The sequence below is a fragment of the Spermophilus citellus genome (assembly GCF_964194105.1).
Source record: "Spermophilus citellus genome assembly, chromosome: 4".
Lineage (NCBI taxonomy): Eukaryota > Metazoa > Chordata > Mammalia > Rodentia > Sciuridae > Spermophilus > Spermophilus citellus.
Window position 1 is genome coordinate 184,158,867 of NC_138185.1, and position 27,403 is coordinate 184,186,269.

Genomic DNA, 27,403 nt, shown 5'->3' on the forward strand with positions numbered 1-27,403 from the left:
ATTTCCATTTCTTGGCTATTGTAAATACTGCTTCAATAAACATAGAAGTGCAGACATCTCTTTTGACAAACTGACTTCATCATTTAGGATGTATACCCAGTAGTGGGTTTGCTGGATTACATGGCAAGCTATATTTTTGAGGATACTTTATACATTTTCCACAACTGTTGTATTAATTCACATTCTCACCAACAATGTGCAAGGGTTCCTATACATCCTCACCAACACTTGTGTCTTGATAATAGTCATTCTTATTGCAGTTAAGTGATACCTCATTGAGGTTATGATTTGCATGTCCATGATTAGTGATGTTTAACATTTTTTTTTCATAGGGTTGTTGGCCATTTGTATGTCCTTTTGAGAAATATCTAATTAGGTGTATTACTCTCTTAAAAATGTTTTTTGAGTTCCATGTATATTCTAAATATTAATCCTTTATGAGGCTTCCTTTGCCGAGTTTTTAGTTACTCTATGTTTGGCCCTACCATTCCATTTGGTACTTTCTAGTTACCTGGTAAACTCTTCATCTTGTCTCCTAGGTTAGGTAAACATAATTAAAAACCTGTGGTTCTGTCAATTGTAGTTTTAGTTGTTTTGCGTCCACACATGCCTTGTTACTTTGTGGTAGACATCTAATTTATAAAACTGCAGTTAATACTTGGAAGGCCTTGAACTCCAATTCCTGTCCACCTTTATCTGCAGGAAGCCATCAGAAGTATTTAAGTATTTATTCATCTTCTTGGATACTTGCTACAGGAATCTCTCTACAAAAACTTCAAAGAAGTTGCTCCCATAGACAAGTTCACCTAGGTTTCTGATGTCCTTCAAATTGATTTTTGAAACAATTTTGTTCACTTTCTAAATGCCCTCAATTGGGAAGTTGGTTCAAATCATCTTAACATTACAGCAGAAAGCCCTTCCTGTTGAAACTGTACAAGAACGCTTCTGAAAGATAAAGGTACATGAAAAGGGTATAGACAACAGGTAACATTTACAAGTAATCAAATTTGGCTTTTAAAAAATTTCACTTATGTTCACATAAAATGCTTGCATGCACAGATACATACCAATAATGGCATAATGTATAATCTTGGTATGATGATTAGTATATCCTATGCAAGAATATAAGTAACAGCAACTGGGATCACTGGAAGTCATCTTGGAAGGGGGCTTTAATTCTATAATAAAGTTTGATCTGTGGTTAACAGTCTTTCTACATTTTGTATATAAGATTTCTCTTCTCCATGAAATTTTGGTATATGAATTCCTACTTTTGGGTTAAGGCTTTTCCATAGTCACTCCATTTGTATGTTTGGTGTGCATTCTTTTGATACCAGTTTACCTTAACATGTTCATAGGTCTCTCCAATATGAACATAAATGGATATGAGGCAAATAATCCTTTGGTGACCATCTCCCCAAATATTTCTCCATTGATTGCAGATATTGAGGTGTGACTTTAAGAATTTCCCGATTACATTTTCTCCATTTGAATTCTCTGACATCCAGTAAAACTGAAGTCCTGCTCTCACAAATTATTTCTCTCCTATAAGATTCTCCAAAGGAACCTAAACTGTCTCAGTGTGGTCTAAATATTGGAGAAATCATTCATGAATTGACTATCATGTCTTTTGGACTCATTATGGTTCCACAATTTTTATATTTTTTATGTTAATTACATGTCACTTCATTAATCTATGCTACAACTTACTGAAATATTTACCTGGTAGTCATTAATATAGCATATGGAAATGCAATTACTAACCTCAAATACCTTAGTCATCCTTTAGAACAGAAATAAAGCTGTGAAAACAATTTAGTACTGAAGTACATATCCATCTATCTTCTTTTAGATGCCTTGTTTCAATAATTTAGTTAAGTTTTTTACAAACACTCCACATAGCTTTTTTTAACTTAGTACTTACACCCAAGAGATAATTTACTTTGGAAAAAAAGTGGTAGGAATAGAGAATATCATTCCTTGTAAAATTTTACTCCAATCTGTATTATTTTGAATTAATCTATCATTATTCCACAGATTAAAAATTAGAGAATTTAGTTATTACTAATAATCAATGCCAGGGATCAGTCAAGCATAGTTTGTGGGCCAAACTCAATTTTATTGGAACACATTCATGCTCATTCACTTCTGTATTGTTTATGGCTAATGGCAAAACTACAACAGCAGAGCTGAATAGTTCCATAATGATTGTATGATTTGCAAAGTATAATATACTTACTGTCCTTTCCCAGAACAAGTTTGCTAACTCCTGATCTATACCACAAAAATAATACTTAAAATGGACTTTACTGGGTGAAACAGATTTTCATTTGTATTTTAAAAGTACATTGCTACTAATAGTTTTGCTCACTTCAAATACTATAATACCAAAACATTCACAACTATGTCTAATTACCAACAAATGTAAAACCTAGAAATGAAATTTCCAAGAAGTAAATCTGAGAAGATATCTAAAGACTATATTCTCTCAAATAATTAGTTTATAACTATTATGTTTTAAGATAGCTTTTTAAACAAATGGTGCTAGGAAAACTGGATATCCATATGTAGAAGAATGAAACTAGACTCCTGTCTCTCACCCTACACAAAAGTCAAATCAAACTTTATCAAAGACTTAGGAATTAGGTCATATACTTTGCAACTGTTAAAAAAACATAGGATCAAAACTCCATCATATTCATGCAGGAACTGACTTCCTTAACAAGACCGCTAAGGCTCAAGAAGGAAAACCAGGAATCAGTAAGTAGGATGGCATCAAATTAGAAAGCTATGCACAGCATGAGGAAGTGTCTGCAGAAATGGGAAAAAAAAATCTCTGCTAGCTACTCTTTTGATAGGGGATTAATGTCCATAAGAACTCAAAAAGGTTACCACCCAAAAAACAAATAACCCAATCAATAAATGGGCAAAGTAACTAAATAGACACTTCTCAAAAGAAACACAAATGGCCAAATACATGAAAAAATGTTTAACATCTAAATGCAGGTCAAAACTACACTGTTTCATATCACTCTAGTCAGAAAAGAATTATCAATGCAAATAATAAAAACTGGCAAGAATGTGGGAGGAAAAATCACACATATACATTGTTAGGGGAATTCCAAATTAGTGTAATTACTCTGGAAAGCAGTGTGAAGAGTCCTCAAAAAACTGGAAATGGAAATCAGACAGACCCAGCTTATTCCACTCCTTGGTATTTATCCAAAAGAATTAAAATCAGCATGCTACAGAGATATACCCACAATGTTTATAGCAGCACAATTCACAACAGCCAAATTATGACACCAGCCCAGGTGACCATCAATAAATGAATGGATTAAAAAATGAAGTATATATACAAAATAGAGTTTTACTTAGCCATAAAAAAGAATGGAATTAAGGCATTTGCTGGTAAACAGATGAAACTAGAAAAACCATGCTAAGTGAAAAAAGAATCAGAAAATCAAGGGTTCAATATTTTCACTCATGTGGAAAGCTAGAGCAAAATGAGAGTAGGGTGGGATCAGATATCATAAAGACATACGGATGATTAGTGAAGGAGACTGAGAGAAGAGAGAGGAAGGAGAGATGGGCGAGGGGAGAAAATACAGAATGAATTCAACAAAATTCATTATGTGCATGTATAAGTATACCACAATGAATTCACCCTTTATGTAGATTGATAAAGCACCAACAAAAAACAAACAAGTGAAAGGATGAAGAGCAGAGGAAAAATTGAGGAAGGGAGGGAGGGAGAATTGGGAAATGTAGTAGAACCAGGGACTGAAATGGAATAAAGCAAATCCATGAATGGATGATTTTGTTTAAAATGAACAACTACTATGTGTAACTATAATGCACTAATAAATAAAAAAAAATCACCTCATCTATACACTTAAAAATGAGTTCTATACGTATGACTGTGCTTGTTTCTGATTTCACTTATTATATGGAATTAAATATTATAATAATTCTGCTTCTTTAAACACATGAATTGAGGAAAATAAAACAAATAAAATAGAATACCAAGAATCTGGAGTAAAAGGAAACTAAGAGCCACACATGGAAAGTTGGTAAAATATTTTCAGAACTTACGGCAAGACGTGGAAAACACTAAACAGGACAAAACATTCACAATTCAAGGACACAAGACAAAATTATCTAATGAAGAATACAGACACAATTAAAACTAATTTGGGTGAATAGTGAAGTAATAAACAAAAGGTCCATTGCTAAACCTACATCATTCATACTGATATAAAACAATATAGAAATAAGTTTGAAAAAAGTTAAAACTGAAAGTTTAAACTAAATATCTGGCAAACTATCAGGACTGAAGGACCATTATTAAATTGCTCAAAATAACTTTCCAGTTGAGAGAATAAAATCAAAACAGAAAGTCTACACTGTGGGAATAAATCAAGTAAAAATGTTTCAAGTAAAAATTCTTAAATAGCTACTTACAAAGTGCATATATTGCAGGTCTTAATACTCCTAATTACAGGTAAATATGACAAACCATAACTGTCAGGATTATATTAATTTTAAGGGTAATATATTTATTAATAAAATGTTTTATTGACTATTGACTGGCTTTTCAAAAATCACCCCCACTGCCTTCAAAATTTCCACAGAACACTAACCTTATAACTTTTAATTAAGTTGTGAACAATATTAGATGTCATTGCTCTTCCTATCTTCTTCCTCCTGACAAAAATAAAAATACCATGTTTATATGTAAGTGAACTGAATCATGCATGTAGAATAATGATGAGGTTCAAATGAATGGTGAAGATTCTCAAAGTTCACTAGTTAGACTTGAACTACTTTATAAAGACTAAAAGACTAGTACTTGGATCATATCAAATGACAAGATGTTGGAATATGAGGTATTAATGCTTATAATCTTTTCAAGTATAAAACAATGCTACCATAAGAAAATGATTTTAAAGAGTAGCTTCTTCCCTTATTCAAACTTAGCAAATTTTATTTTCAGATATAATCACCCAAAAGGCTAAGAATTTCAAGAATTTAAATACAATAAAAAACTAAACATGTCCCAAATGTACTGAAACAAGAAAGAAGTTATGCAGCCTAAGAATTAAACTGCTTAACTAAAACAATTAAATTCAAGATAAATACAAAGATTCAAGTCAAACAGACCTCAACAGATCCATAGAATCTGACATTATACACTATTAGGTTTGGCTTAATATTTCCAAACCACGAAAACAAAAATATTGTTATCCTTCAATTTTAACATCTCTGCCATAACTAGGATACACTTCAAAATATTTCCAGTGGCTCAAGGAAGTCTAGCCACAGCTCAAAATTCAGGTAACATTTGAATTTTAGAAATCTATACATAATCTCATTTCCCTGACCATTTTTAAAATCCAATTTTCATCTGTATACATGAATTTTAGATCTCCTTTTATGATACAGGGGAAGTGCAGTAATACATCTTCCTAATAAAAATTTCATATTAATGTCAATTTATTTTTCATATTTTACTTGAAAAAATTAGTTGATTTTTACCAACAAAATGGTAAAAATAGAGGCAACTATAACTTAGAATTACACAGCTTCTTAATGTTTTATTTATAGCACTCTTTGTACATCAGAAGCTTCACTGATACTTAATTTACTGCAGCATCCTCTGGGTGAAGCACAAAATTACATTAATTATAAACAAAGAAACAAACCACTTTGACTTTTTAAAATTATATATATATTTATATCCAGTTGACAAATAGCATCACAATTATACTGTATAAAAAACTAAAATTCACCATGGAAGCTAAGGCCTAAGTTCTTATTCCAATCAATCCCTTTTTATCTAAGAGATATTAGAAATTAGATTCCAGTACCTCAAAACAAACAAACAAACAAAAAAACAAAACAAAACAAAAGGTCTACATTATTTACATTTGGTATGGAAAATAAAAGCTGCTTTTTGGCTAAGTTAGATTGCTGTTACCTACAGTATTTACATTGTAAATGTTAAGGGGGAAAGAGTACTACTAAATACCATTTCAAACAGAAATATGTTATGTGTCTGGAATTTTGTTCTAAAATTATTTGTATATTCTAATAAGTATCTGTGAATAGTACCTGACTTCTAAAAAATCTACTGAAAGTTTGAAATAGAGTACCACTATGCTTCTTTATATTGCTAATCTAGATACTGTTAAATCCAATATTGTATTAACTGTTAAGCATTGAACTTTAAATGAAACAATGGCAACATGTGCAGATGGAATTTTATTTCATATTTTAAAATATAATGCCTTAATATTTACCCATAATAATGAGACTATCTACTATTCTTTAAATCCTTTAAGAAGTCTCATATATGATACGTCCCTAAACAGTGAAATCTTCTAGTAACTTACCAGAAGAAAGGTTAATTTGTTATTTTGTCTTTAGAATTATTTTGCTAATATTTAAAAACATATCTAAACCCTTGGCAAAAACAAACACAATCAATTCAGTGTAACAGACTGAGCTTTAAACCGTACTTTAATTTTCAAAAACTGTAACCTACTGGTTGATTGAACCAAATGTAGAATATTTAAAATGACTCACTATGAAGTGAGTCAAATCAACAATAGAAATGCATAGAAAAGTAGAGATAAGATTTGGGAAAGGTGTAAGGGAGTTCATATGAAAAATGGTAAATGCTAATTTTAATAACAAAAATGATACTAAATGCAGATGAATGTTAAATTAACACAGTATAAAAGAGAATAGCTTAAATAAACTGGGATTCACATATTACAATAGCAAAGTTATGACAGAATGGACCAGACACGAACAGTTCTGAAAATTCTTTTCGGCCTACTTCCAATAGAAATAGTCAGGCTTTTTTCCTGTACATAGTTTGATGCTTTGTCTATACCATATATAGTAGAAAAATAAATTCTTTAGCAACCTAGAAACAGTTTATAAAACTCTTAAAGTTTAATTTTCTTTGCCAGACATGCCAATGTTAAACTGACAGCTATAAATTAAAGCTATATAGACAATAGGTATAAGTAATATAGAACAAGTTAAGAATACTACATTTACCGGATTTTTTTTTTAAAAATTACTGTACTTTCTTAATTCCTGTGTGCTTTGCAATAGGAATAATAGGGACTTTGTTTTCTTAGAAAAGATAATAACATGTAAGAGTATAACACAAATAAGATAATTTATAATATACATGTACTTCAACAGCAGCCTGGTTCATGTCAACATCTTGGTTCTGAAGTTAAAATTGGAAGTACAATGCCTAGGACATAACAGTTAGGAAAGAATATTTTAGAAAAAATGGAGCAAATCAAACTCTTAGGAGCCTTGAATCTCAAAATCATCTATTTACTACCATACATGTAAGATAACCTTAAAATTGCAGTATGGATGAAGATTACAACATTGACCAAAAAAAATTTATTCTTTACTACATAAAATATGATGTAGCAATGAAATACAAACCATTTCCTTTTTTCAGAAAAAAAAATGGCATGGCTTGATAATTAAAGAATTTTGAATAAAGCCTAACAAAATTTACCTGTGCCATCTATTCCAAATTTTTTTTCCATAATTTAGTGCTCTGGTTGTATCTTCACTAACAAAATATTTAACCCCAAAAGCAGCAGTGATTTATAGCAACTCTGGTACCAACATGAAAGGAAAAAATTGGTTTAAAAAATGGTGCACAAGCCATTTTGGATTTTAGTACAACACATCACAGAAAAGAATATGAATACAAGTTTGTAATTTTATATACACACACTCCAAGGAGTCTGTCAGTACCCAAAGTATTTTTATTGCTATATTAGCAATGGATTTTTTGGATATGTTTCTAAGGGCCACATAAAAATAGATTCAAGGAACAGATTAAATTGAAGTCCTAGATTAAAATGTTTGGTTTAAAGAATTTTCTACAACAAATTTCATGTTTATGAAAAGTTATATAACCTTATATGAAAATGTCATGAAGTATTTCTCTACACTATACTAAATGTATTCCCCAAGAGGGAAAAATTAAAATATCTAAAATATATTAGATTAAGATTACAAGACCATCATAGATCTTTTGAACATGCATCTGTTTACAGAATTAACCGTATACAAAATGTTTATTTCATTATGGACCATAAAGAAATGAGTTGGTGACAACTATCCTTTGCACAACATTATCAACTCACTTTAGCCACAAACATGTCCTTGGTATGTTCATAAAAGAAATAGGTTCATTTATCCCTCATCAAATCATCCACAGGTTTACTCAGAATTAATGATGAAGGTGTAGAAATGTGAAATATGCTGTATAATTTTTCTTTCTTTTAAACAACATCCCAAGCATGGCATTAAGTAGCCTGAAATTAAGAAATACTTAACTGGGCTTTTAGTTATCTATGCAGACTGCTAGAATGTAAATTAAGTTGTCCAAATTATCACATCAAATAACAAAACCAGCCATAAAGCAGGCTGAAAAGCATTATATGTTTCATATATGTGAGTTTTTAAATCAATTAATTTCTATAGAAAAATTTTATTCACAATATAATGTGACAGAAATTGCCACAGGAATGATATACTGATTGCAATAAGGTTGCATGCAGCAGTAGCTTTGTATTTTATAGCTATTTTTGTTTATAAAAATTAAACCTCTCCAGTCATGCTTACCACATGGTCTTAGATTTGTAATGTAAGTGAATGAGGAATACCATACAGTTCAGAGAGAAAATGTCTCATCATTTTGAATGTGAATTATCTGTACGAAACATATTCTACTGAACCCTGAAACATGCATGTGTAAATCGATTTGCTTTTTTTCAAATTTCACGCTGTCTGCAATCACTTTTTATTTATATAATACCAAGAGGATCCGTCTGTAATTGTGGTTGTATCAGCTGAGGTTGCAATGGTGGTGGTAACTGAAGGGGTACCATTGATTCAACCAACTGTCCTGGATTTGAAGGTGGTGGAGGAGCCACAGTGTTCCCAGTATCTACAATTTCTCCATTGTAAAAGAAAAACTGACACTGTTGAATAAATGTTTCAACAACAGATTGATGGATCTTAGTGGTAGACAGAAACTCTCGATTTTCAAAATCAGGTCTCATCAGGGTTGGCCAAAAACAGATGGATAAGTTGTCTGCTGTCATTAGGTTGATTTTATTTTGCTGACTAACCCTGAAATTATGAAAGGAAAAAACAGAAATCAGAATTCACGACAATTACAGAATCCTAGAGCTAGAAACTATCTCATATTAGTGTTACCTTTTATCCTAACATTGAATTTATGTATCTTTCTTCTTATTCAACTACATTTTGAAAAAGGAAACGAAAATAAAAATCCATATTGTGAGAATGTCAGACAGTCTTTTTAAAAAGTTGTGCCTTGGAAGCCTTCTTAATTTGTGTACATATGTTGGGAAACCCTAAATTCATAAGACAATTATGAGATTAAAAACAAACAAAACCCCACACATTCTTAAACTATTATGAGATTAAAAAATAACCAGGATATGCCATCTCTTTCAACTAGTTTTAGAAATTTTTTTTTAATATAACCCAACCAAGAATATTTTGAACTTTCAAAACACTTATTTTTTTGCATTCCATAAAACAACCTTTCTTGGGGAAAAGTTGGAGGGTGGAGGGGCACTGAGGATTGAACTCTGGAGTGCTGAGGATATCACTGAGTTATATCCCTAGCCCTTTTTAAAAAATTGTTTTTTTGAGACAGGGCCTCACTAAGTTGCTGAGGCTGGCCTCAAATTTATAATCCTCTTGCCTCAGACTTCTGAGTGGCTGGAATGAGGAAGGTGTGCGCCACTATACCTAGCTTCATAAAGCAATCTTTTAAATCCTTTAGTATATTGTTAGAAACATCATCTGAAAGACAACATTCAGTTCATGACACATTCTACCTTAAATTTCGTATGTGATTTAATAATAATTTACAAATGATCATATTCAATATTAAGTCAATGGCATATAGTCCTTTAAATTTGGAGGCAAGCACTTCTATTATCTTTAATAAGCAAAAAATTTAAGAGGCAAATCTTGGGATAGAACTCAAAATTATTCAACTGGGAAAGATCTTTGGAGTTAATCTAACTTTCCTAATTCATACATAAGAGTCCAGAAGCATGTAGGGCAGGAGGAAAATCTTAAATATGAAAATAAAAAATTCCTAAGATCTAAACCAAAAGAAACCCCAAAACAAAAGTTGTGCATCTGAGATAAAATATGTGGTCAAATTATATATATACTATAGATTATATATACATATATATCCCTCTTACCATGGTAAAACTCATTAGTATTTGTTAAAAGAGTCTTAAAATCAACCTTTTGTTAAAAGATGGTAGATCTAACATAACCCTTTCCTTACAGTACTGTACTCTTCAAAACAGGAAACTGCTAAGTATACTACAATACTATGTATGTTGGTATGATAGATTTGTGGAGAATGTTATAAAAATAACATGGTATTTTTATGTAATAGGAAAGTGCTAGATTTGCTATTTTAGGTACCACTTTTTAGGAACAAGAGAGGCAGCCATGTCAAGATGTAATGACAAACTAGATACAAATTGATACTTTTATATCAATTTAACTAATTGCTATTAGTTAAAATACAGCAGAGCTTAGATTACCTATCTGGGAAAAGGAAGGGTGATGCAACTGAAGAAGTTAGAACCACCTAGTGTTACAAGGTTTAGATTTGCTCCTAAGAAAATAAAAATGCTATTTAATCATAAGGGATCTTTACAGAAAGATGTTTTAGAAAGATCTTTCTGGCATTGGGAGAAAGGAAAAATTAGTAAGGAAAGATGGCAGAGAAAGAGCTCAACTATAACTATGCTATAAGTCCCTACGTAAGAAATGTTAACTAAAGTAGTGGCAAAGGAAAGCAAATGGGGAAAAAAAATAGAAAAATCTCATCTGACACTTAGTGGATGTGGAGAGTCAAAGAGAATATAGCCAAACAATAATTCTGCAGATTAATTTTTGTAACTTTTCAATCATCTCCTACCCATTTATTTTCTCCTTTACTAGAATGTAAGCTCCATGAAATATATAGCTATTTTATTTTGTTCACCAATGTCCCTAGCACTTTGACAGTACCTGGTACAAAGAAGGCCTTATCCAATTATAGTCTAGTTGAACATTCATTTTAAAAATTTAAGTCTGATTGTGTTATTTCTCTGTTCTACTCTCTGGTGGATCTCCATTATCATTCAAGTTAAGAGAGAATGCATTCATGCAATGCTTCTTTTATAAAGGAAGAGAGGCCTTTTCATTTCTTTTCTTAAAAGAAGAAAAAAATCAGCTAAACTCAATATGGTACTTAGATACAGGGTCTTGTTAAGTTGCTCGGGCTGACCTGAAACTTGCGATCCTCCTGCCTCAGGCTTCTGAGCTGCTAGGATTACATTTGATGTATTCATCTCTGTACCCAGCATTCTCTAATCTTTTAATTGAAGTTGTATTTTCATTTCAGTAAAATAGTATATATTCATAAAATATTCCTATACTTCATGTTAGTTAGGTAAAGTCTGCTACAGTATCCATTTACACTGTTATCATTCTGCCAGCCTCTCCTTACAGTACTGTACTCTTCAAAACAGGAAACTGCTAAGTAATACTACAATACTATGTATGTTGGTATGAGAGATTTGTGGAGAGGGTTATAAGAAATGTTAATATAATTTGGTACTACACATTGATAGCAATAATAAACTTTAAACTTCTTTTAAGAAGTACAGAGTAAAATACACTTTGTATAGACCTTGATATTATTTAGTTAAAAAAAAAAAAAAAAAAACCCAAACTCTGCAGTTACTGACTAATTGCAGTGCTAAGGATCAAACCCAGGGCTTCACACATGCTAGGCAAATGCTCTACCATTGACCTACACTCCTAGCCCTGCAGTTAATAAAAATACCAGTAGAAAACACCATGAAGAGTAAACACAGCTATTAGTATAAAAACTAACAATCCCATTCAGTCCTCAGAACTTTGTGAAATGTTATTTTTCTCACTTTACAGTTGAGAAAATCAAGACTTAGCAAGAAAAAGTAATTTCCCCCAAGGTCACAGAACCAGATATATTTCACACTGATGTCCATTTGATTCTACAGATTAAGCTTTTAACTATTAACACATTATTACCTTTTAGTTAATGAATGCTTTTTGAGAATATCATCTTTTCAGAAAAAAGCAAAAGCTTGAAGCTATGATAAATGTTAATATTTAGGCAGAGAAATGTAAGGATTAGTGCCCGGCATTTCAAGTAACAGGATAAGTTGTGATAAAATTTCACTGTGTGGGTGAGTGCAGTGGTACATGCCTGTAATCACAGCAGATCAGGAGGATCTCAAGTTCAAAGCCAGCTTCAGCAACTTAGTGAGGCCCTAAGCAACTTAGTAAGACCCTGTCCCTGTCTCAAAATTTAAAAAAAATAACAAAAAGGGCTAAGGATGTGGCTCAGTAGTTAAGGGCCCCTGGGTTCAATCCCCAGTACACAAGAAAAGAACCACCGTATGGAATATTTAAAATAAGAAAGATATAAAACACCAATACAGTACAGAAGAAGCAACAAATCAAACCATTTAAGAATTAGATTCTGGGCATAAAATGTGTCACTTATTAGTTATATGATTTGGAGAATATAATTTCCTTCTTTAAGCCTCAATTTTTCCAAATCCAAATAGGATGATTTGATTACTTATATGAGGGTCATTTTACAAATAAAATCATGATTTATCCAAACTACAAAAGAATAAGCAGGATAAAAAGAAAATACACTGATCATACTTGGTTTTTATGTTATTATATCATGTACAAAAATAACCATATAGTTTTAGAGATAAATAGGAAAATATAAATTAGACAACCATTATAGAAAAACCAATCATGTTTAGTTTGCATTCCTTTAATGAAATTTACAGTTATCCAATTTATAAAGTTTACATTTTTTAAATGGATAGTGAATTTTATTTGCAAAAACAAAGCAAAAATACCTGTTTAGATGTGTTATTACATATCTGAATACATCATAGTTTACAGGATGAAATTTCTTAACAATTTCTTTCAAGGCATGAAGACGTTCTGCTTTTTCTGGGATTTCTGTAAGGGTAGTAAAAATTTTGTGTGAAACCCACATACTTAAAAAAAAACAATTAAGAATGTGTTTGAAACATATTAGGATAGGTAAACAACAACAAAAAGTAATTAAGAATCTGCTAAACTATCTAAATTTAGAAATTAATTCGACTGACATTATCTATACTGCAATAGCCTTCTTATAAGTCAAGCTATTCATCAAAGATCAAAGTGACTCAGCACTGATAATATAGGAAATGGTATATTAGCAATTTACCCAGGCAATTTATATAATTAGATACTGATTTAAAATTTACTAATTCCTTATAAATCTTCTGGCCTCTTAAAATTAATGCTACAGATAGTAAGTAAATATTTCAGGCTTTGTGGGTACAACTATTCAAAGTCGCAGGAGAAGCACAAAAGCAGTAATAAATGATATAACAAATGAATGTTGGCTATCTTCCAATAAACTTTTGAAATTTGAATTATGCATAACTTTAACATGTGATAAGATTTTCTTTTTCTTTTGCTGTAATATTCTGAAAATGGCCCCCGGGTCATAGTTGTCTATACACACTTACTCATAATCTACTTATTAAAAATTGTCATAGGCAGTATAAGCATTTTAAGATAATTACTCTTCAAAAAATATGTAAATTATAAAATAGGGTAACTGAAATGTGGTCCTGTGAAAACTGAGAGATAGATTGCTTTCCTGTTCTTTCATTTTCGAGGCCATTGTGCATGCTATATCATCATATCTAACAAATACTAACAAATTCTCATGTGTCACATTTTACCTCTGATCCAGCTCTTGAAAATGTCCTTAAGTAGGAAAGTTATGGTCAAGAAATAAGAAGATTTAAGCTATCAGCTGAACCCCTTTCTTAGTTTACAAGCTACACATGTGATCATGTATAGGGCAACTATATTTTTTGAGAATATACCAAAATGGTTTTTAATTCCTTAAAAAAAGTTTTAATATAATCAAAACTATAATGAAGTAGTAAAAGAACTTGAAAACTACTAATAAAAAGAAAATGTTAAAAAGAAATATAAAGACAAATTTAGTTGTTAATGTAAATCAAGCAGTAGGTTACTTGATGCCCAAAATGATGCCTCATTTTCCAGATAAGCGAGTATCTGCTTACTGGAAACATCTGAATGATTGATATCAAAGTAGGAATTAAATATCTCATGTTTCTGCCTTACCTTTTCCAAAAACTTAATATATGAAGCCAAAGTTAATTTCCTTCATTTAAAAAAATGTTTAAATGTGTGTAGATTCTACACAGGTTAAGATTTTACTGAAGTACATTACATATCCATTCATTTGAAGTATTTAATATTGTTATAGTGCTTCTGGAGTTTGAATTAAAAATATAAATCACAATAGCATTTAAGTCATCTGGGAGGCTAACTAAAACTGAATATTCTTGGGGGCCACCCCTGGGGATCCCGATTTTATTTCAGTTTAGAGGAAAACATCTTTAAGAAACAGAGTTCTAGTAAGATGAATTTTTATAGCTATATGAGTGTATGACTTGATTTTTTAATATTTAGCAATCAATACCTGAAAACTGACATCAGCAACTTTCTCCCAAAAGGGTGTGTGTGTGTGTGTGTGTGTGTGTGTGTGTGTGTGTGTGTGTAGGTAGAAATTTATACTTACTTGCTGCTTCCAATAGCTCTGGATGAAGAGAATATGGAATTAAAGGATCTGGAAGATCTGCAAAAAAAGCTTTAAGAGCTCCAGCTACAGCATTTACTGTTACTTCCATTGAGACTAGATTGATATTATGATCTATAAAACAAAAATTAAAATTTTAACTGATTATAGAATAAGCTAAAAAGATACTTTTAGATCAGAAGATATTAAAACTTCTTATTAGCCACTTTTCTTTAGAGACTGAAAAACTGTATAGATAAGGGAAAAGAGAACCAAGCAAGAAGCACTTTCTGTTAACAATAAAAAATGCTGCTAGGTTTATTATATTGAAGAACTTTACTAATCCTTAGAGGAATTATGTAAATAAATTATAATTTGTATTTTTTAACTTGTTGTTTTGTAAGGTTAATTATGTAACAAGTTTTTAAAATGAGAAAATATAGAACAGCCAAAAAGAAAATAATTACCCCCATCACCTAGAAACAATAATTGCTTATGCTTTTAGTCATGTTCCCTTTCAGCTCTTTTCTGCTCATTAAGAACAAACAAACAAACAACAGCCTAAACATCTGTCCATTTTATATTTGATTTCATTTTTTTTGTTTATTTTTTTTATTGGTTGTTCACAACATTACAAAGCTCTTGACATATTTCATACATTAAATTGAAGTGGGTTATGAACCCCCAATTTTACCCCAAATGCAGATTGCAGAATCACGTCGGTTACACATCCACAATTTTACATAATGCCCTATTAGTAACTGTTGTATTCTGTATTTTTAAAACATTACTAAAGGTTATTAAAATTTCATGCAACTTTTTAAAACATTTTGTTTTCTCTGGGTAACATTTAATTTTCATATAATTTCAAATCTGCACAAGTTTTCAGAATAGTTCTAAGAAATCAAACATATCCTTAACCCAGAATCTCTTAACTTAGAATCTCCAACTGTTAACATTTTGCTCTACATAAACAACTTTAATGTCTACAAAATATTCCCCACATTGATCAACTTACGTGATATTTTTATTACTGAGCATTTTATTTTATTGAAAAATATTAAAAGATGCTCTACTAAATACTTTCATGTATAAAAACTTACTTCCTTAGGCTACATTCATTGGGTAATAATAGCTACCCAATGAACACACAGAAAATTCTTCACACGCATTATTTTCATGCTCACTCTTGACACCTACACTAGAGATGAGGAAACCGAAATTTAGAAAGATTAACTTTAATAGAGCACAAAAATAGTAAGTGGTAAGACTAGAAAACAAAACCATGAAATTAAATCTAAGAGACTTGGTATTAACTACTAGCCTGCCTTCATTATTAGAAATGAAATTTTACCAATTTGATATTATAAAGTCTAAACAGGTTCTCCATAATATTTTTTTTAAATGGAATAATATATATAATAATCTTTGGCAAATCATGTATTTTTTGTACACATACATGCCACTCAACAACTGATATCTTGCAATTTTAACAAACAAATTATTTTACATGGCTATTAAGTATTCTACACTTACAGACACACCAGTGGTTCCCCCATTCCTTTTTTTTTTTTTTTTTTTTAAAGTACCAGGGATTGAACCTAGTGCCTCACACATACTAGACCAAATGCTCTGAGCTATATCCCAACCTATAGTTGCCCAGGCTGGCCTCAAACTGGCTATTCTTCTGATTAAACACTGGGGATTGTAGACATGTACCATCACTCCTTGTACCCTACCATTTTTCTTTTTAATTACAAAACATGCTGCAACAAATGCCCTGGTATGTTTGTACAAAAGCTTCTGTAACGTCAGCTGCTAAATGTAGAATTTCTCTAGTAAAGCTACCTGCTTTTTAATAGATATTCACAATTTTCCCTTAAAAGGCACCCACAATCAATAGTGCACTTGATACTTGATTGCCCACACTATATCAAACAGTCTTCCACTCTGATAATATAAACTTTCAATAATTTTTTTCTTTTATCATTGATAGAAGCTAAGCATATATTCAAGTATTTACTGGTGACTTTCTTCTGATATAAATTGTTTCACCTAGCATTGATATTCCAACACCATCATTAAGATTATACTTTGTCTTCGGGTTTTACATTTTTTATTTTGCTTGTGGTGCTGGGGATTAAAGAGTGGTTCTCTACCATTAAGAAGCATCCCTATTCATTCATTATTTTGAGACAGGGTCTCCTTAAGTTGCCAAGGCTGGTCTCCAACTTGCATGCAGTCCTCCTGCCTCAGCAGACCCTGAGGAGTTGGAATTACAGGCATTTTCCACTGTGACCAACTTTATGTTTTATCTATATTCTCATAGAGAATTTTTATATTTTAAGTAGTTCAGTCTATATTATATTACTTTGGTTCATTCTTTCTAGTTTTTACATGAAGTTTAGGAACTTCCCTAATCCAATACTATTAAAAATATTCATTCATGGTCCCCCTAGTACTTTTGGCTTTCATTTAAATTTTATATATATATATATATATATATATATATATATACACAAAATTTACTTATGAAGATGAAGGGTATTTAGCTTTATTTTTATTCTTAATGGTAAATATCAAGGACACCCCCCTCCAACAACATTTACATTGGATTATCTCTGATATAAAGATGCTAATCTATCATAAGTCAACTTATTGCCTTTCCAATTCTGGTGATGGATTTATAAAGTTCAGTCATACACTCTTATTTGTGATAGCTTACTGAATTAAGAATATAAAATATGGAAAGAATATGAAATATTGAAAGAAACTGAGAGTAGCTTCGCCATAAAATATCAATCTTGCCCCCCAAATTTATTTTGAACTATTCTCTGTATTCTTAGAATATGACATAGTCTCGCATTATTACCAGAACAAAACCTATAAATTCTACTTCTTTATTCCATTGGCCCTATAACAGACTATTTCAATACTGAGGGCCTTCTTTTTCAGTACCTCCTTTCTTATAGCTCTTTATATGTATATAAATACTGTATTTTCTTGATCTACTACTGTATTTTCTTGATCTACTTACTGCTTATTGTTTTCAATCTTTCTTCTCCTTCAAATGTATTTTAAAAGTTTTTTTTAATCTCCAACTGCCTGATTCCCTACTAGTCAGTACTTTAATAAACAAAAGGTTCTAAAATAATAATTTTCTTGCTAGTGTAAAAAACAGACTTTTGCCTGCTCTCCTGTACCTTTATTATAGCATCTATTCTATTTAATACTTCTAATCCCGCTTTGAAACTCCCTCCTCTAAATATTCATTTCCTTAAGAAGTTTTCAAATAAAAAATCTTCCCACCATGAAACGCCAATAAGGAAAATAATAAACAATAATTTTATTGTACACAATTATCTTCCTACCTTGATCAAACTGCTTTTGAATGTTGTCTTGATCAGTTTTGTTACCACTAACACGGTACAGTCCTTCAGTACATAACCCTAAAAGAATAAAGAAATATACATGTTTTCAGAAACACATAAGAATATACTTAATCTTATGTACTTAGTGACTTACCAAAACATGATGATAAATATTTTTAAGAATAAAATATTTTGGGCTGGGGCTCAGCAGTTGCACAGCATGTGTGAGGCATTGCATTTGATTCTCAGCACCACATGTAAACAAATAAAGGTCCATTGACAACTAATAAAAAAAAAAAAGTATATGTGCTGCCGAAGCGAGCACAAAAAAAACAACTTCAAAAAAAAATATTTTGAGCATTTTAAGTTTTTTTTTTTTGAGAGAGAGAGAGAGAGAGAGAGAGAATTTTTTAATATTTATTTTTTAGTTTTTCAGCAGACACAACATCTTTGTTTGTATGTGGTGCTGAGGATTGAACCCGGGCCGCACGCATGTCACGTGAGTGTGCTACCACTTGAGCCACATCCCCACTGCATTTTAAGTTTTTAATGAACTGATTTCTATTCGAAATCATTCAATACGTCCATTTCTGAACAAAATCAGTACACAAAAAACTTTTCTCTACTCTTCCCAGTAATTGCAGCTTAAAACCCTGAAAACAGTATGTTTGAAAAAAAAAAAAAAAAAAAAAGGATTCTTGCTGGGTGCAGAGGCACACACATAATCCCAACAACTCCGGTGGCTGAGGCAGAAGGATCGCAAATTCAAAGCCAGCCTCAGAAACTTAGAAAGGCCCTAAGCAATTTAGAGACCCGGTCTCAAATTTAAAAAAAGACTGGAGATAAAGTTCAGTGATAAAGTTCCTCTGGGTTCAATCCTCAGTACCAAAAAACAAACAAACAAAAAATAACCCTCTTATAGTGGAGCAAAGGTGGAGTGACTTATGATCAGAACTTACAGGAAGTTTCTACATTTTCTTTTCTTTTGGCAGGGTGGCCAAAGGGGCACTCAATCACTGAGCCACATCCCCAGCCCTTTTTTATATTTTATTTAGAGACAGGGTCTCACTGAGTTGCTTAGCACCTCACTTTTTCTGAGGATGGTTTGGAACTCATGATCCTTCTGCCTCAGCCTCCCAAGCTGCTGAGATTACATATGTGTGCCACTGCACCTGGATGCATTTTCTTTATGCCTCTTATAAGCCTTGGACAGGGCAACAGAGAGGCCAATAGCCCAGAAACACCAATGAGTACCAACAACAAACATCCTATCCAAAACTAAACAACAATAATAGAACAAAAAGCCACCAACAAGAAAAGCTTGTTCTCTTTTTTGATCTGGAAAGGTACAGGATAGCAAGACAAATATATTTTTGACATTAATGGATTCCATACTCAAGCCAAACAGCATGAAATGATTCTCTTTACCCTTATCAATCAGTGGGAAAGCCTACTGGGAAGATTACAGACTTTCACCCTTGATCATTCATAACAAGGAGTTCTTTATCTTCTCTCAGTGTCAGTAGAGGATGAATGGAGAGCCTAAACTTCTACTAATACCCAGAGGTCATAGATACCCTATCTTCCCAAATGTGGTACTAATCAATGGATGCAAAGTGGGGACTTGGAAATTTTCAACAACACCTGGCAGGGAGGCCCCCTCTCCTGCTAGTTCTGCTAAAACACAAGATTTAAATAAGATCCAAAGTCCCACAATATCCAAAATGGCCAGAATATAATAATAATAATACAAAAATTACTTATCATACCCAAACCCAAGAAAAATTTCTATTATTCTATTATTATCTGACATGGATTTTAGGGTAAGCATTATAAAAATACTTGAATGAGGAATTATGAACACACTGGAAACATGAAAAAAAAAAGTTTCAGTAACGAAACAGAAAATTCAAAGAACTAAATGGCAAGTTTAGAACAAAGATATTAACAGAAAAAAAAAACTCACTGAATGGGCTTAATAAATAGCAGGAGAGAAATGACAATGAAAAGAATAAATGAACTCGAAGATTAATCAGTACAGATTACCACTCTAAGTAACAGGAAGAAATAAGACTAAGAAAAATGAAAAGACTTCAGGAATGGGTGGAACAACAAATAATCTAGCATTTGTCAATGGCCAAAAGTATGAATATAAAAAGGAAAGTGAGAATTAAAATGTACTTTGTAGTGTTGTATCAAAATTGGAGATATCAGCATAAACTCAGTTTTTAATATAGATAAGAGATACAGATCTAAAGTATGCAAATACATATACATTACTATGGTTTTGCTCAAGGCTATCCAGGAAAAAATACTTACACATTGGAATAAAGGGCCTGAAGCCTTAAACTTAACTGTCAACATATGTGTATACAGAAGAGAAGCAATGGAACAAAATAAAAATATATGGGAACTTCTTATGTTAGCATTACAACTTTTCTATGAGCACAAAATTAGAGAAAGTAAGTTACAAAAAAATGTCGCTCAGCTTTATACTTAGTTCTTATGTGAGAACTGCTAGAAATTTAAACAATTTTATTAGTTTCAAACTGGGCAGTTCATTGATTCATTTATAAAAGAAAGAAAAATTGGGCTGGTGATATGGCTCAGTTGGTAAAGTGCTTGCCTTGCATGCACAAGGCCCTAGGTTCAATCCCCGGCACCATCCCCGCAAAAAAAAGAAATAAAAATATGCTTATTTTTAACATACTTAGCTAATTATAGATAGAATAATGGCCCGTATTGTGTGTCATCTTTTCTAGGCATAATATGCAGTTAGTCGATCAAACATTAATTAGATTTGGACATAAAGGTCTTTTATTGTGATCAACATTAAAAATCAGTTGAGATCATCACCAATAATATGGGTAAGACTGACTTAATCAATTAAAAAGCATTAAAAACGGAACTAAGGTTTCCTTGAGGAAGAACTTCAGCTATGGATAAGAGTATTAGTTCTTGCTTAAGAGTTTCCAGCCTGCATTTCCTGACCACTCATCTTCTGATTTTGGACTTACCTAACCAACATTGCATAATCACTTAAGCCAATTTCTTACAAAAGTGTCTCATGTTATCTCCTACTGATTATATCTCTAACAATTAAAAGAAAAAGAACAAGAAAAAAATGGCTAATATTTTTATATCTTTCTGTTTCAGGCATTCTAATACCATACAGGAAATATTTTCTTTTAAGAACATATAATTTCCCCAATGTCTATTGACTTAATGCCTAGCTCTTTTAAGGTCTAGTTCCAACACATTGTTTTCCTTCTACTCTTTCATTTACATAACCTAAGTACTACCCCCAAACAACCTATAACTTTATTCTCTAGATAAAAATGTCTTGCCTTTGTGAATAAATTCTTTTATGAAGTTAATTCTTACTATTCCAAGTCTTCAGAACCCAGTTAACACATCCACCTCATTGACATGTTTCCTAATGCCAACTAGAAGCTATTTTTTCTTCCTTATATTCTGATAGCACTTTATTTACAACCCTTTACTACTTAGAACTTTCTGGATTGTATTATAATAGAACATTCTTCTACTCAGCAGTAAAGTATTAAAAGGAACAGCAGTATCCTTTTCAGAGTCCTCTGGTTCATTCACAGAGCAGTGGTTTTCAGCTGGGTGACATATCATACCTCAGGAAATACTTGGTGATGCCTAGAGATATTTTTGGTTGTCAAAACTGGAGGAGGGAGATACTATCATCTAGTAGTTAGAGGGCAGGGATGTTGCTAAACATCCCAGAAGGCACAAGACAAGCTCAAATGACACAGAATTAAATGGCCCCAAATACCAATAATGTCAACTTGAAGAATTTCTTACATTGTGATAAATAATTAGCAGTATTTGTTAAATAAATAGTATAAGGTATTTAATCTCCATGTTAAAATCTTGCTTTCTATACACTTATAAAACTAAGTGGTTTGAAAAAACAAAAAAATACCAAATTATTTAGATATGAACTACTCAAGTTTTACTTGGACTTAAATCACCCAAAGTTTCTATCCTGGACAGCTAATCAATAAGGGGATCAACAATCTATCCCAATATACCAAAATTAAACATAAAAAATTTGAAAATTTATATTACCTTTAACCAAATATCACTGTAAAAATTCATTTGGAAAGGTCATTAACTAAGCTCATATGTACTCTACAGTATTAGAGATAACTAAAGATTTAAAATAGTTCTATTTGAGTTGCTTACAGATATAAAACTAGGGTTTCACTGCCTATTTCAGGTTGAAATATAACAGATGGAGTAGAAACAAGATGTGTCAATAATTCATATACTAATAGACTAATACGTTCTTGGGGGGTAGCACCATCAGAAGTGGTAAAGGAAATTCCTAAGCCCAGTCCCTTCACAAAAATGATTTGTGAGTGGCCAAAAGATTCATAATTATCTTTTGCAGAACTCTAGAATTTAGTTAAAATAACCCAACAATCAGAGGAAGTCTTGGTGAAGAATGAAGTTTTAAAATTACCCATTTATCATCTTCCATACCCCAGAATAGTAACAACTATGAGTAGAGCATAGGCTGTTAAGTGCCAGAGGGAACAAGAAGGATCTTATTCAGAAAGAACTTTGGTTGTGAATTTTAACGTGTCTGGTGGCCTCAAGAGTAAAAGGACTTGCCTTTGTTTCAACCACAAGACTTAGAAAGTATTTTCATTTTTTTGGCTCCAGGCATTTAAAGAAACTATCAAAACATTAAACTAATGGAACACAGACTTCAGTGGCAACAAATAACAAAGAATTCAGACTTTACAACAGGAATTTTGAGAAGCTGCTGAACAAGCAAACAACCAACAAACAGCAAATAAATAAATAAATAAAAATAAAACAGTGAAGGGGAAAATCTGATTTCCAGAGCTGCCATATTATAAGGTTCAAAACAACTTATTTTTACCAAAAATTAGGAGGCATGCAAAGTATTGTCCATTGCAAGGAAAAAGAAGAAATTAATAAAATGTCCATTTGGAAGCCCAACCATTACACTTACTAGACAAAGAATTTAAATTAATTGTTTTAAAAAATTCACAAAGGACTAAAGGAAACCCAGAGAACAATGATTCAATGAATAGAGAACATCAATAAATTTACAAATTATTAAAAAAAAATTAAAAGTCCCCAAAAAGAAATTCTGGAGCTAAAAAGTACAATAAATGAAATGAAAAAGTCACTACAGAGATTCAACAGCATATTTGAGCAGGCAGAAGAAAGAATTAAAGATTGGTTAATTGTGAGATAATACATCTAAGAAGCAAAAAGAGAAAAGAATGAAGATACGGGAGAGAAAAGGCTGTCATACAAGCATTCTTGAGTAATATTACGAGTCTATTTCTGGAAACAATAGAGGTCAGAAGGCAATGGAAGGATATATTTGAGATGCTAAAACAAAAGATACCTATCAAAAATTCTTCTACTACTTGGAAAAACTTCAAAAATGATAGAGAAATTAATACATTTTCAGAGAAAAAAAAATTGAGAGTTCATCACTAGTAGAAAGGAATGCCCTAAACTGAAATGGAGTAGCAGTAATTTCAATCTTATACCAATAAATAAATAAATAAATAGGTAAAGAAAGATAAACACACAAGCCAGTAATATTATTTTATTTTTGATTTATAACTCTCTCTTTGTTGTGATATGATGTGAATGACAAATGTAAAAAATGACAATTACAAATGTGTGTTAACAAGTACACAACGTATAAAGATATAACTTGTGAAAATAATATTAAGGGGCCAAAGAGAGCTACAAAGGAACAGGAGTTCTGTACACTCTTGTAACTCAAGTGAGTTTAATTATAACAATCATTATAAAGTTAAAATATTAATTCTAATCCCCAAGGTTATGATTAAGAAACTAAACTGTCTTTACTAAGATGAGATTGGTAAAATAGAAAAATGATTCATATTTTCAGTCTACAAGATATTTGGTATAGAATCAAAGCCATCAATATGTTGGATATAAAAGTTCGAAAGGCTTGGAGTAATGGCATGTGCCTGTAGTCCTGCGTACCTGGGAGGCTGAGGCAGGAGGACTGCTTAGGCCAGTGTTTGAAGCCAGCCAGCCTGACAACATACCAAAATGACACAGTAAATGAATGGGAAATATATTCCATGCAAATAATAACAAAATGACAACTGGGATGGCTATCCTAGTATCACAAAAAGTAGACTTTAAGACAAAAACTGACACAGAATGACATTATACCTTAACAGAAGGAATCCAAGAAGATATTAATTATAAACATGCATAGCTAGTGAGTGTTCTGTATTATGTGAAGCAAAAATTAACCGAAGTTCAACTTAATAGTACACTGCAGTAATGAATTAAAAAAAAAAAAAACCTGGCGTCAAAGATCACCAAAGAAATGGAACACTTGTATAACACAAAAATCAGACTAGAACAAACAGAAAAATGCAACCAGCAACCGTACAATATGCATTCTCTTCAAGTATACAGGAAACATTCTTAGGACAAAGGACACGTTAAGTCACAAATCAAGTCTAAATAAACTTAAAAGGACTGAAATGATACAGAGTATGTTCTTTGATCACAAAGAAATGAAATTATAAATCAGTAACAAAAAAATCCACAAACGTGGAAATTAACACTGTCTAAAAGAGCCTACAGATCAAAGAGATTACAAATGAAATTAGAAAACACTTTTCAAGCCACCCTTAATTTTTAGAAGACTATTCTACTAAACAAAAGCTGCAGTACCATGTAAATATATTTCAAAAGGAAAGCAGCTATTCAACAAAGGCCCTTATCAAGCATTTTTAAAATAGTCACACAATAAATACTATTCAAATGAAAGAAGCCAAGAGGAAAAAATAAAATACCCTTGAGATGAATAAAAAGGAAAACCTATGGAATGAGGCAATAGCAGTGTTCAGAGAGAAACTCTGTAGCTGTGAACATTGACATTAAAAACATCTCAGGCTGGAGATGTAGCTCAGTAGAATGTGTGCTTGGCATGTACACTGCCCTGTGTTCAATCCCCAGCACCACAATACAGACTGCAAAAACTTGACTTTACAATTAATTTTAAGGAACTAAAAAAAGAGAGCAAGATAAACACTAAGCTAGCAAAATGAAGGAGTATAAATCAGAATGGAGATAAACAAAATACAAAGCAGAAAAAACAACAGAATCAACAACTCCAAAAATTGATTCTTAGAGGAAAAAGATGGTGTGTGTGTGTGTGTGTGTGTGTCCGCATGTGCGGGGGGACTCCTATTACTAAAATCAGAAATGAAAATAGGGATATTACTACTGAAAATACAGAAGTGAAAAGGTTAAAAAGAGTACTATGAACCACTGTATGTCAATAAATTAGATAAACTAAACAAAATAGGCAAATTCTCGGAAACATACAAATCACCAAAACTGGCTCAAGAAGAAATAGAAAAGCACAACTAACCCACAAATAGAAATAATAAGATTCATCCAGTGATAAAAAATTAAAACAAAGCAAAGCTCAGAACCACATGGCTTCACTGATAAATTATACTGAACCCTTAAAAGAACTACCAATAAAAATTGATCTCAAATTATTAAAAAAAGAAAGAAAGAAATGCTTTCTAACTCATGTTAACAAGTCAATATTACCCTAATACAAAAGCCAGATTAAAAAAAACACTGGAGAAGAAAACTATAGGGTATTATTCTCTACAAGTATAAATACAAAACTGTTCAACAAAATACTAGTAAAACAAATCAAGCAACATATTATCATGATTATACATCATAATCAAGTAGGATTTATCCAAGGAAAGCAAATTCAACTTTGGGAAATCAGTTAATGTAATAGACCACATTAATGGAATAAAGGGAAAAGACTACATGATCATCTCAATTAGTAGACAAAAAATGTGATACAATGTAATATCCTTCTATGATAAAAATATTTAGATTAGGAACGAAGGGATCTTTTTCAACATGATAAAAGCTGTTTATGAAAGATCCACAGCTAGCATCACATTCATGTCAACTGTAGTAAAATATGGTGATAGAATAAAAAACAGTAGATCAAGAATAGGACAAATATGTCCATTTTGCTGTTTCCATGAAACATTACACTGGAGTTCTCACCCAAAGAACTGGGTAGGAAAATAAATGAAGGACATTTATCTTATAAAGGAATAAAGTAAAAATGATTCCTATTTGCACATGATATGACTTGCGTAAGGAAATTCTAAAGAATCCACAAAAATATAGTACGGTTAATTCAAGAATTCAGCAAAGTTGCAGGATATAAGAAATACAAAAATCAGTTGTATTCTTATACATTATCAGGACAATAACCCCAGTTACAACAGCACCCAAAATAACAAATACTGAGGGATAAATTTGACCAAGAAGGTATAAAACTTGTATACTGAAAACTACAAAACAGTATTAAGACAATTAAAGAAGACCTAAATAAATAAAAGACACCCTGCATTTTGTGGATGAGAAGTGGTAATACTACCCAAACCAATCCATAGATTCAATGCAATCTCTAACAAAATCCAACTGTTTTTTTGCAGAAAAACAAAAGCAGATCCTCATATTCATTGAACTGCAGGGAATCCTTTGGCCAAAGGAACTTTGGGCGGGTGGGGGACCCAATTTGGTGAACTCCACATTCTTATGATTTCAAAACTTACTACAGGTTGAACATCCCCAATCTATATGCTAACACCTGGAGTTTTGGGGGCACTGACAATGCTACAAGTGGAAAATTCCACATCTGACCTCACATGATGGGCTATAGTTAAAATATAGGGACACTAAAAACATTTGTATATAAACAAATGAATGTTAGACGTAGGGGTCCATTCCCAAGATATCTCATCCTATATATGCAAATATGCCAAAATATAAAAAATTCAAAATTCAAAACACCCCTGGGTCTTAAGGATTTTGCATAAGAGATGCTCAACCAGGACCAGCAAAAACCTAACACACATAGATCAGGGGAATACAACTGTGAGTCCACACATCTATGGCCAATTATTTTTAATAACAGTGTCAAGATCACTTAATTAGGAACAGATAATCTTTTCAACAGATGGTACTCAGACAGCTGGATATCTACATACAAAAAAAATAAATTTAGATCCTTATCTCACTATAAAAAAATCATCTGAATGTAAGTGCTTAATACCATAAAAACAGATAAAGGGCATACAGTGATAAATCTTAATGATTTTGAATTTGGCAAACATTCTTACACATGATA

At 31.8% G+C, this 27,403-nt stretch overlaps 1 protein-coding gene across 4 annotated transcripts in view; it reads right to left on the minus strand.

Moving 5' to 3' along the window:
• Window positions 1-6,504: 6,504 nt before the first annotated feature.
• The window catches only part of ARHGAP5 (Rho GTPase activating protein 5), a 73,486-nt gene continuing 52,587 nt past the window's right edge, over window positions 6,505-27,403 (minus strand). For all 4 annotated transcript variants that reach the window (XM_081290022.1, XM_081290021.1, XM_081290023.1 and 1 more), the window contains exons 4-7: window positions 18,154-18,231; window positions 14,786-14,917; window positions 13,029-13,134; window positions 6,505-9,186 (exon numbers count right to left, since the gene is read on the minus strand). In XM_081290022.1, the coding sequence (XP_081146148.1) occupies window positions 8,859-9,186; window positions 13,029-13,134; window positions 14,786-14,917; window positions 18,154-18,231 (644 nt within the window). In that variant the 3' untranslated portion in view covers window positions 6,505-8,858. The remainder of the gene's footprint in view (window positions 9,187-13,028; window positions 13,135-14,785; window positions 14,918-18,153; window positions 18,232-27,403) is intronic.